This window comes from Artemia sp. Qi Xiang Cuo, chromosome 13, assembly GCF_049724085.1.
Source record: "Artemia sp. Qi Xiang Cuo chromosome 13, ASM4972408v1, whole genome shotgun sequence".
NCBI lineage: Eukaryota > Metazoa > Arthropoda > Branchiopoda > Anostraca > Artemiidae > Artemia > Artemia sp. Qi Xiang Cuo.
Window position 1 is genome coordinate 51069469 of NC_142806.1, and position 13256 is coordinate 51082724.

Here is a 13256-nt window from a genome sequence, read left to right on the forward strand (position 1 = left end):
CAACTTCCACGTGAATTTATGTTTTCGCGCTGGATTTGCTCGCTGGATGTATGTTTTTGCGTAAATCCTCCTCGAATCCATCTAAACTTGAACTCGAATTTGAGCTCAAATCCATCGTTTGTTCAACTCTGTGTTAGTAGCAGAGTAGAACGTCAACCTGCGTAGAATTCTAAGTTGAAAATCAATCTCTAAGTTGAACAAAAGATGGATTTTATCTATCTTTCGTTGTTTTCACGAGGATTTTAGTTGAACTCGAGTTCAACTTCCACGTGGAGTTATGTTTTCGCGCTGGATTTGCTCGCTGGATGTATATTTTTGCGTAAATCCACATCGAACCCATCTAAAGTTGAACTTGAATTTGAGCTCAAATCCATCGTTTGTTCAACTCTGTGTTAGTAGCAGAGTAGAACGTCAAGCTACATAGAATTCTAAGTTGAAAATCCATCTCTAAGTTGAACAAAAGATGGATTTTATCTATCTTTTGTTGTTTTCATGAACATTTTAGTTGAACTCAAGTTCAACCTGAGTCCTCATGAAAACAGCCTCCAGGTTGGTGTTACCTGGACATTGTGGAGTGTTTCAGAAACCTTGAGGTTTGAAATCAGAAAGCTCTTGAGGTAAAAGGGTCAATCGTTATACGTTTTTTCTGCTCAACTATCATGCAGATGTTGAAAGTCAGTGTAAATAGAGATGGATTAGGGAGGGGTCGCAACCCCCTTTTATGTCTTATGTCCATGCTGCTTCTGATTATACTGTGCCAGTCATCAAACAAAAAACTTTCCGTTATATTTTTTGTTTAGAGATTTGGCAGAGATAAAATATAAAAGGTGCCCCCGTCCCTTTGATCCACCGTTAAAGTTTATTTTTAGATACATCTTTAACTTTTCACCTGCTATTTGCTAAATGACTTATGCATGCGAGTGCACGTGAAAATTTCTACAAGACGAGGTAGGGTGCTATTTTTGGGATAATGTATTTTGTCACAAACTATGTTTTGTAAAAATCTTGTGCTTCAAAAGTATTTTGTTCTTCCCAGGGTGGAGGGGCTCCGCAGCTTTCACCAATGATGCTTATCCAACTGTTAAAGGCCTTTCAAATAACTAATTTTGCTGTGCTACTAATTGCTTCAAAATATATTCAGAGGAACTTTTCTAGGGAGAGGATTTTAAAGAATAAAACCCGAAAATTGTAGCAGAAAAGAAGAATCGGGAATAGTATAAAAAAAAGTCAGACAATTTTAATAGAAGAAAGCAGATGGTAAATTTAAAATGAGAGTCAGGTAATTTTAATAGAAGAAAGCAGATGGTAAATTTAAAATGAGAGTCAGGTAATTTTAATAGAAGAAAGCAGATGGTAAATTTAAAATGAGAGTCAGGTAATTTTAATAGAAGAAAGCAGACGGTAAATTTAAAATGAGAGTCAGGTAATTTTAATAGAAGAAAGCAGATGGTAAATTTAAAATGAGAGTCAGGTAATTTTAATAGAAGAAAGAAGACGGTAAATTTAAAATGAGAGTCAGGTAATTTTAATAGAAGAAAGCAGACGGTTAATTTAAAATGAGAGTCAGGTAATTTTAATAGAAGAAAGCAGACGGTTAATTTAAAATGAGAGTCAGGTAATTTTAATAGAAGAAAGCAGATGGTTAATTTAAAATGAGAGTCAGGTAATTCTAATAGAAGAAAGAGGATATCAAATTTTAAACGAATAAAAACTATTCTAGATGAGAGGGGTTGTATCGAATATACAATAAAAAAATATGCATCTAAAAATGTATATCTAAAAATATGCATTCGACTGTAATTGTCAAAGATTTTGAGATGATTCAGAGCAATCTTGTTTTTACAGGAGGCTCCTTTCTATCCTCAATCTTTTTAGGTGAATAATTATGTGAATGTAACCCTTAATCAAGTGATCTCTACACTAAGAGAGTAGGTGTCACCCCCCCCCCCCCCACCCCAAGACCCACATTGCTTGTTTAGTCGAAATATATTACTTCAAGTGAAGGGATTTCATGTGGTAAACATGTATGTAAATGTACATTTTTGGGATTTTTTTTGCATGGGGCATGTGAGCCAAATTTCTCAAGAAAATTTAAAGATCTCGCTTTCAATCAGACATAATAGCTGGAAGTGACATAGCGATGCCGCCTGATCTTTCTTGCTCACTGAAATTTCCCTTCTACCGTGAGAACATAGCGTTTGATCTTAACACACCATATGGTCCATCAGTCAGAATAAATACTTCCTCATAAACACCTCATAAAATATTTTGACTGAAAGTATGTCGTGCTGTCTCCACGCCTTCCACTTGGGAGAATTACGAAACTCCACTTCGTTCGGCAGTTCATTATTAACAGTTTGAATGTTTAACGCCAGTACTCTACTTTAAATTGGTCTGATTTTCTGAAACGTTCGTTTGATCTTGCCCTTGGTCTGCTCTAGGCATTACTACAACGCATTAAGTCTGATTAGCGTTCTTTTCATCGTAATTATCTGCAATAGAAGTGTTCTTCTGACATTGATCAAGTGTTGTCTTCTGCCGTCCTCGCCTCCTACCATGAGGAAGTCTGAAACCTTACTTCATGTAACAACTCGTTATCTGCGAATTTTGCCATATGACCCCAGTAGTCCCCTCACCGTTTCGTATCCTGTTACTTATGAGTGGTCATCCAGTCATTGTTAGGTTAAAGAAATGTAGGTCCCGTAGACCCCTGGGTTTATTCAACACAGTCGTCGTAACAACTTAAATTTTGATTTAGTTTTTAAACACGCGATGAGGGTGGAATTTTTCTTTTTTTTTTCTTTTGAGACTGTATTTTCTGAAGATGGATAATAAAGATGAGGGAAGCCATTTTATGAGAACTGGTGTGTTTAACGATTGCAAGGAGGATGCTTTTGAGTGAAATCACTTGACAAATTCTTAAACAGTTAAGGTACTCCCTATAGGAGGTGTACTCCCTACTCCTCCCCATAAAAATTTCATACTCTAAAATAGAAAATAGAGAAACAAAGAATATGGTATGATATATTTATTTAACAACAACAACCTACATACAAAAATCAATGTGATTCACCCAAAACCAAACAGTTGACGTGGGATGAATCAGGAAAAAAACACATACGTGTAACATCATTTAAATTCACTATATTAAGAAAGAGAGAAAGAAAGAAAATAATAAATGAAAAGTAAATAAATAAAAAATATAAAACAACGTTTATTTTACAGCAAAGAAGAACTTATATAAGAAGAACTTATTTTCAATAGTAAATGAAAAGTAAATAAATAAAAAATATAAAACAACGTTTATTTTACAGCAAAGAAGAACTTATTTAGGCCCAAACATTAAGGTATTCAAAAAAAAAGTTCAATAAATTCAGATTTAACTCTAATTAGACTTTAAAAACTGTTCTCCTATATACGTGTAAACTACTACTACTACTAAAAACTCATCGCAGCACCAAGCCGCCTGAGGCCAACACAGCTACGCACGCTCCTCCTCCACCCCAATCTATTCAAAGCATCCCTTTTCACACCCGCCCACGAAGTTCCCATTTCCTTTAAATCTTTCTTTATGACGTCCGCCCACCCCAGACGGGGACGACCTGCTTTCCGTTTAGCCCTAGATGGTTGACCGAAAAGAACAATCTTCGGCAATCTGTCATCCTTCATCCGCACAACATGCCCTAACCACCTCAACCTTTCTTTCATTATAGACGTAGAAAGCGGTATTGAACCACATTTTTCGTATAGCCTATTGTTTGAGATATGGTCAGTCAACCGGGTACCCAGAACAATCCTTAAGCAATTTCTCTGGAAAACATCTAGCAAATTTTCATCAATTTTTCGGAGCGCCCATGCTTCAGAGCCATATTTGACCACTGTCATCACTGTAGCTTCTAAGATTCTAATCTTGGTTTGCAGACTTATCTTCCTATTCTTCCAGACTTTTTTTAACTGTGAAAAAACACCCTGAGCCTTGGCTATTCTATTTTGAACATCTTCACTGCTCCCACCATCTTTACTAATAATACTACCAAGGTAAGTGAAACTGCCCACCTGATCAATCTTTTCATTACCAAACGTAACATTTTCATCTTCACTTATTCCTAGCCTTAGTGACTTAGTCTTCTCAACATTAATTTTAAAACCAATTCTAGCACCCTGAACTCGCAAAACCTCTAAAACTTCATTCATTTTGCTCAAACTTTCATCTAGGATGCTTAGATCATCAGCAAAATCCAGGCCCAGAAGCGTTTTTCCTCCCCGTTTTGTTCCGTGATCTCTCATTGCTTTTCCTGTGCTCCTCAAGACAAAGTCCATCAAAATAATTCATATAAAACGGGATAGAACACAACCCTGCTTAACTCCTGATTTAATGCAAAACCAGCTGCTAACCTCATTTCCTACCTTAACCGCAGCAGTGTTAATCTCATACATAGCACTAATCACTTTAATGTATTTGTCTGGTATATCATACAAGGATAAAACCTTTACTAAAGCTCCTCTATCAACAGAATCGAACGCTTGCTCATAATCTATAAAACTGAGGACCAAAGGTGTTTGAAAACTTAGGCACTTCTCAATTATTAACCTAAGAGTGAAAATTTGGTCAACACATCCTCTACCTTTTCTAAAACCGCACTGCTCTTCTCTTAAAACTTTGTCTACGGCATCTCTCAGTCTAAAAAGTATCATATTACTAAGCAATTTGCTACCTACAGAGACCAGACTAATGCCTCGATAATTACCACACTCACTTTTATCACCTTTCTTATAAAGTGTCTTAATTAAGGTTTTCCTAAAATCATTAGGTACTTCCCCTTTTTCTAAAATCATATTCATAATCTTCAATAACTTATTTCTAACCTCAGAGCCACCATATTTAAGAAACTCATTTACTACCCTATCAGTACCTGGAGCCTTATTATTCTTTAATCCTTTTAGTACTGTTGCTAATTCCTTCTCACAAAACAAATCTTCCTTCACATCCAAGGTATCACAAACTTTTTCATTTTCCTCTATATTTTTTCCTGCAACTCTATCTCGGTTAAGCAAATTCTCAAAATGTTCGGCCCATCTCGCTTTAGCTTTGCCTTATCGCTAATTGCCACCCCATTCCTATCTTTAACTGGGACAAGTCCGGATTGACTACTACCGCTCAATTTGTTAACATGCCAGTACAATATTTTACTATTATGCCGTTTAGCTGCATCTTCTAAATCCTCGGCAATTTTATCCATGGCCTCCACTTCACACCTCCTTAGTTCATATTTCAATGCTTTCTCCACTTTCTTTACATTTCTTTTGTTTTCATGTGATCTATCACTCAGATAATTATTGTACAAGTCCTTTCTCCTTTCTATTAAACTTAAAGCTTTTTCACTAATATTCTTAGCTGAAGTTCTAGCTTTCTTCCCTAATACACCTTCAGCAACTTCACAAATTATTTTCCTAAAATAATTCCAACCATCTTTCACATTATCAAATTTAAAGTCTCAAGTATAGTATTCAACTGTTCCTGGAAATTTTCTCTCAAATTCTCATCCTGGAGTGTACTAACATCATAACTTCCCGGGAGGTAATTACCCTTCCGATATTTCAGCTTTAAATTAACCCTTGACACTACTAGATGGTGATCTTTACTTTTAACATCAATAACAGCACTCCTATTTACCATAGTATCTTGTATTGAGCCTGCCAGTTTTCGGTTTACAATAGCATAATCAATACAGTTTGCTGTCTTACCATCAAGTGAATACCATGTTTGCTTATGAGCGATTTTATGACCAAACACCGCATTGTTTATAACTAGATTGTTATACCTACGAAATTGCAAAAGTCTGTATCCATTACTGTTTTCTTCTCCTACACCAAATCTACCTAAGCTGGGATACTATCTATCCTTATTTCTACCAACCTGGGCGTTAAAATCTCCCAGCAATAACATCATATTTCTACCTGGGACCTTGTCTATTTGCTCCTGTAACTGTAAGTAAAATTCATCTGAGTCACTAGTATCTCCATCAGTCGGTTCTACAGGGGCGTATACTACTATAACTGATACCTTGAACTTTCTAGTCACAAAATGAGCAATTAGTATTCTATTATTAATACCTTCCCAGCCTAAACAAGACTTAGCAGCCTCCTTATTTATCATTAGCTCTACTCCATGTCCATGTACCCCATCCTTCGTGCCTGAGTAAACAAATTCTATATCATCTAATTTTATTCTTCCTACCCCGGGGATATGAGTTCCTTAATCTAATAATAAATCCATTTTGAATAGTCTGAATTCGTCAGTCAAAATTTCGATGCGATATTCCTTTTTTAACGTCGTAACATTCCAAGTTCCAATTTTCATGTTCTTTAAATCATTGAAATTATTTTGGCATCAGGAAAAGCAATGATCCCAGAACCAGTGCAGGACGGGGACTGACAGATCTTCTCAGGTCTACACCGAAGTGCTTAAGCTGGCTTAGAACTGGACAGCAAGAAGTCCCTGGGACCTCCATGAATGGAGGCTTTGTGCAATCCTGGGCTCATCTTGGTCTACGTGTAAAGAGTGAACAAAAAACTTAAAGTGAACAAAAGATTTCCTAAATATTAGAATGGCTTATATTTCCTTCAGCTCATTGAGTATTTAAGCTAAAGTTTACCTTATGGTCGAATCAAAAATAATTGGAATGCGATTAAGACAGTCAATTGGTAACTGCAAGCACTTCATCTACCTATTGCTTTTAATAAACTTGAATTGAAAATAAAACTGTTAGAAATACATTTACTTTAAACCCAGTTCATTATCCCAAATACAGGTGATTTTGGATATACATTTCCAAAACTTCCCAGCCTATGTTTTCATATAACTCAGTTTTTTTTTTAGGAAATTTACCCCCCCCCCCCACCACCGAAAAAATTCCTGAATTTTCAAGGTTTTGATGAATTTTCAGGGAGTTAACTCTCCTGAACAACATTCATAAACACACCGAAGATATATTTGTGAGGGGCAAAGGCAAACAGGCGAAGCCAATTCTTTTCTAGTTCATATTTAAAATCAGATATATCTGTCTTTGCACTGAATAAACAAACTGTTAAGATTATAAATTTATAATTTTTGGTGACTTATCTTGGAATCATTAGAATTATTAATTTTGGTTTTATTTGAAATCACGTGAAAAATGAAATCACGAAAAAAATACCAAAAAACTCAATTTGCAATGCTTTTATTTTGAGAGGGGAATATTCAAGAATTGCCCTAACCTTGGTTAATGTTATTCAAGCTTTCAGTCTTCGAGAATGGTGGCTTTGATCATTTCGGTCATGTTTAGGTCATGGCCCTCCTTAGCGTCCCTTCTTTCGCTTCACTTGCTATGATCGAAGCTCGAGCCTTTGACCTTCGATTGGCATCACTCAAGGTCAAGCTTCCTTCGTTTTTCAGTAATCTTTTGAGGGTTTTCTATCGTTTATGGTCATTATCATGATTGTAAGATTAAAAAAAATTCAAGTTTCTAGCTTGAGTAATTCAGCTGAATTAGAAAGACTAACAAAAGCACAATTGATTTGATATAGAAAGCCTGGCTAGAATGCCAGATTCATTGGCTCTTTGTCCAGCAAAAATTCAGATTTGGTAGGTATTTGCTGCCTCTCTCTGCTCCCTTGGATCTTTGGCCTCGCAAACTGCGTAATTAGAATTCCATTCAAAAGATTTTTGCGTCGCTCCAGCCACCAGGCTGAATTTCTGAAATTTCCTGTTCCTTTGAAATTTGTAAATTTCCATAGTTTAAAACGAGTCACCCGGTCCGAAGACTATTTGCCGAATATTTCAGGTTTTTGCCTTGGATTTTTAAGTTTAAAATTCAATAGACGGAAAAAAGGACACACACTTGATTTCATATATTAAGAAGATATATGTTCTCTTAATGAGGGAACACCTAGGAAAGAGGACATGAAAAGTAGTCACATTCATACCTTGTCCTTGAGCTGGATATATGAGGTGGTTGGTTCCCTCCAGTGATGGTTCAACAGATACATAAAGTGCAATCTATTACTTAAATTTAGTAAGAACAGATGGCGTATCTGACACTTTTGATGTGCTTGATGCCGTGAAATATATTATAAAGCAGTATATGTACACGCCAATCAAACAGTTCGTGGTAACAAACTGTAAGTAAGGAACGGCTCGGCCAAATTGTAACCAAAGCTCAAAAAATGGTGTTGATACTAATAGATACATCAAAAGAATTGGATTTGTAAGCTGACTCAAAATATATAAAATTTATTGAGTTTAATGTTACCCATCAAAAGCTACAAGCCTGATAAAATTTGCTTGATTTTCGAAAAAGGTTGGAAACACCCCCAAAAAATGAAGGGATCTTAATGGAAATCATTTTATCATATTCAGAATATTAGGAAACCCTACAGTAGAAGTTTCAAGTTCTTATCTACAGAAATGTAAAATTTTTCATTTTTGCCAGAAGAAAGATCACAGGTGTGTGTTTATTTGTTTCGTTTTTTATTGTTTTCCCCCGCAAGTGTATTTAAAAGCCAGTGGCCATATACATAAAACACTGAACAAAAACAAAATAAACCACGCAATAACACTCAACAAATTTAAGTTGCTGCTTTCCGTACTTCCAATCCTCTCTCTAAGAAGCAACCTAGTGCAATAATTAGGTCACGCGAGGTAGTCCTCAAAATACCAGGAAGCAGCGATACCTCCCCTCGAAAAAAATTATGCCTCAAAATCCCCAAACTTTGGTATCTGCTCAAAAAATGGTCCGGCCCATCACCCAACTCCCCACAGATGGGGCAAGTACACCCGCCTCCCCCCGAGTCGTCTTCATCACGTGACTCCCAATATCTTTTACACAGTGGTATAAAATTTGCTCGTGCCTGCAACCAACACTTAAGGGCTCTCCACGGTAGGTTTAGTTTCAAATAAAACTCTTCTCCAAACAGTAATTTAATCTGCCTATAAAAACGAAGGTTACTGGATTTCTCCAAACTAGAGAGCCAAACCTGAATCTCCTGATCCCGATATGAAACCAATGGCCCTAGAAGATCAAGACAGACCTAGTTCAAACGAAAAGTTCTAGCCCCCTCCAACGCTGCTTTTCCCCCAAAAATATTCAATAAGTATATTGAGATATCCATTTGATTCAGCATAGTTTAAAGGTCTAATAATTATACTTTTGTAAATGACTTGGCCCCCCTCCAGAGTCCCTGGGGATAGGGCTTTAAGTACTTAATTTCCCCATTCATCATTTGTATTATTTGTTATGCAAGATATACTGAAAATTTCTGGAGTGAATTTTCCGCAGAGGGGAGATTTTCCACGAGGAGAATTTCGCGTGGAGAGGAGGAGTTTCCGGGGGAATTTTTCAGGGGAAATATTGCAATTACACTGGGGGGGGGGGATTTCCTGGCATTATTTGAAAAACAGTTTGAAATTAAATAAAAAAAAGCGTTTTCAACTGGAAGTAAGGAGCAACATTAAAGTTTAAAACGAAAAAAAAAATAATCCGTAAATGAGAGGTGTTCTCCTTCCTCAACCTTTGCTCTTTTCGCTAAATTCTTAAAGTTCAGTAAAAATGCATTTCATTCAAATTCAACGGCCCTTGTATTTGAGCAACGGCCAATGTATTTGAGGAATTTTTCTTTCTCGAAGATGTTTTATTTAAATAGCTAGTGCAAAAAAAATGAAAGTGTTTAACTTTTGAAGGTTTACACTATCCCTTTGAAGGTTAGAAGGTTTTCAGTATCCATTTCAATCTTGTAGTGGAATCTCAGACCCCGCCCATTAGAATAGGTCATAAGATTTCTTTTCAAACACCATGTGTATCACATTAAATAAATGTATACATGTCCTTTATATCATTCTTTTATGATTATCCACATACATCCTTTCTTCCATCCCCAGGGGACGAGGGCACTTTTAGTTAGGAATTCCCACTTTTGTGGAACTAGCCTTGGTTACTAAAGTTTGCTTTCTCTTTAGGGTTTTCTAGAGACATTCATTGGTTTGGGATATTCAGTTGGGCCTGCAATTGGTGGACTTCTCTACTCTGTTGGTGGCTACGAATTGCCATTCCTTGTTCTTGGAGGATGTATTCTCATATCTATTCCCATTGGCTGCTCTTTGCTCCCCTCTTTGCATGGAGGTATTGCTTTCTTCTTCTTTTTAGCTATAAATTTAATTCTAGCTTTACCTGACGTAAAGGAGAAAACGATTTTCAAAACCTAGATTGATCAAACCTGCTTCGTAAATTTTTCAATGTTTTAGCCCCAAATCTATATATATATATATATATATATATATATATATATATATATATATATATATATATATATATATATATATATATATATATATATATATATATATATATATATATATATATATATATATATATATATATATATATATATATATATAAATATATATATATATATATATATATATATATATATATATATATATATATATATATATATATATATATATATATATATATATATACTACTACTACTACTACTACTACTACTACTACTACTACTACTAACAACTCATCGCAGCACCAAGCCGCCAGATGCCAACACAGCTACGCACGCTCCTCCTCCACCCCAATCTATTCAAAGCCTCCCTTTTTACACCCGCCCACGAAGTTCCCATTTCCTTTAAATCTTTCTTTATGACGTCCTCCCACCCCAGACGGGGACGACCTGCTATCCGTCTAGCCCTAGATGGTTGGCCGAAAAGAACAATCTTCGGCAATCTGTCATCCTTCATCCGCACAACATGCCCTAACCACCTCAACCTTTCTTTCATTATAGACCTAGAAAGCGGAATTGAACCACATTTTTCGTATAGCCTATTGTTTGAAATACGGTCAGTCAGCCGGGTACCCAGAACAATCCTCAAGCAATTTCTCTGGAAAACATCTAGCAAATCTTCATCCGCTTTTCGGAGCGTCCATGCTTCAGAGCCATATTTGACCGCTGTCATCACTGTAGCTTCTAAGATTCTAATCTTGGTTTGCAGACTTATCTTCCTATTCTTCCAGACTTTTTTTTAACTGTGAAAAAACACCCTGAGCATTGGCTATTCTATTTTTAACATCTTCACTGCTACCACCATCTTTACTAATAATACTACCAAGGTAAGTGAAGCTGCCCACCTGATCTATCTTTTCATTACCCAACGTCACCTTTTCATCTTCACTTATTGCTAGTCTTAGTGACTTAGTCTTCCTAACATTAATTTTCAAACCAATACTAGCACCCTGAACTCGAAAAACCTCTAAAACTTCATTCATTTTGCTCACACTTTCATCTAGGATGCTTAAATCATCAGCATAATCCAAGTCCAGGAGACTTTTTCCTCCCCATTTGATTCCGGGGTCTCCCATTGCCTTTCCTGTGCTCTTTGAAACAAAGTACATCGAAATAATCCAGATAAAGGGGGATAGAACACAACCCTGGTTAACTCCTGATTTAATACAAAACCAGCTGCTAACCTCATTTCCTAACTTAACCGCAGCAGTGTTATTCTCGTACATAGCACTAATCACTTTAATGTATTTGTCTTGTATACCATACAAGGATAAAACCTTTACTGAAGCTCCTCTATCAACAAAGTCGAACGCTTGCTCGTAATCTATATAACTAAGGACCGAAGGTGTTTGAAAACTCAGGCACTTCTCAATTATCAACCTAAGAGTTAAAATTTGGTCAACACATCCTCTACCTTTTCTAAAACCGCACTGCTCTTCTCTCAAAACTGTGTACGGCATCTCTCAGTCTAAAAGTATCGTATTACTAAATAATTTGCCACCTACAGAGACCAAAACTAATGCCTCGATAATTACCACAATCACTTTCATCACTTTTCTTATGAAGTGGCTTAATTAAGGATTTCCTAAAATCGTTTGATACTTACCCTTTTTGAAAAATTATATTCATAATCTTCAGTAACTTATTTCTAACCTCAGAGCCACCATATTTAAGAAACTCATTTACTACCCTATCAGCATCTGGAGCCTTATTATTCTTTAATTCTTTTAGTACTGTTGCTAATTCCTCCTCACAAAACAAATCTTCCTTCACATCCAAGGTATCACAAACTTTTTCATTTTCCTCTATATTTTTTCCTGCAACTCTATCTCGGAACGAGATCGAGATCGGAACGAGATAGCTTTTGAACGAGCTAATTTAAGCTCATGATTATAATTGTTACTTGGCTTGGAAAAGTATCTTCTAGGCCAATTAGTAGTTCTAACTATTTGAATTAGCTAATTGCAGTTGCTTATTGTAATGAAACTACCAAGTTAAAAGGAGAATGAAGGAGTGTAATGTATTTGCTAAAAACATAATCATCTGAAACTGCATATAGATTTAAAGGATTTGACCCCGCGCAAAAATTTGTGCGCGAATTAGGCCAGATGATTAATTCTAAGGTTTCGAAAAGTGGTGTTCGTCAAATATCTTGCAGATTCGTCTAGGTCTATCTTGCAGTCTATCTTGCAGTCATATCTAGCAGTCTATATCTTGCAGTCTATCTAGGTCATATCTTGCAGTCTATGTCTTGCAGATTAGTCTAGGCTGTATTTTGTGTACTTGATCTTTTTTTCCACATTTTTGTGACAGAATGTTGGAGCACGGGCAGGATTAAACCCTCTCCTAGTCACGGCCTGGAGCCTAGCCTTATATATTTTATAATAAAGGAGAGGAGATTCAAAACAGAAGAACCTGCTTACTTTCGGAAGATTTCGTGTAAATAAAATCAGACCTTTCATTAAAATCTAAGTGATTAAATGATAAAATAATTTAATAATCTGAATCTGTCCTAAAATTTGAACCTAAAATTTATTTGACTTTATTTTAAATCTTTCTTGTTCTAATTTTTAAAATTTGTGAGGCTTCTTTCGTTAGTAGTTTTCAATTCTTATAAGACTTAAGTTAAAACGACTCAAGAGTGACTCATTGGAAAACTTAAAATTTATTAAATAAAGCAACAGGGAGTTACAAAACCAAATAAAGTGCTGCCTGCACCAGTGCAATCTAGCAGAATTAGGAACAAGTAGCTGTAAAAATTAAATAAAAGATAAGAAAAAATTTAGATAACGCATTTCGCTAACAATATACTTATAAAATATACATATACTATGCTTGTCGATCTTAATTTTTTTTTGGAAAATCAATAGGCCTATAATTCGAAATTTACTATTTTAATGGAATTGCAAATACTTTACAACTATTCA

At 35.7% G+C, this 13256-nt stretch overlaps 1 protein-coding gene across 3 annotated transcripts in view; it reads left to right on the forward strand.

The window, feature by feature from the left end:
- The window catches only part of LOC148945391 (MFS-type transporter SLC18B1-like), a 110543-nt gene that overhangs the window by 65680 nt on the left and 31607 nt on the right, over positions 1–13256 (forward strand). For all 3 annotated transcript variants that reach the window (XM_089098560.1, XM_089098559.1, XM_089098558.1), the window contains exon 4: positions 9995–10157. In XM_089098560.1, coding sequence (XP_088954686.1) covers positions 9995–10157 — 163 coding nt within the window. The remainder of the gene's footprint in view (positions 1–9994; positions 10158–13256) is intronic.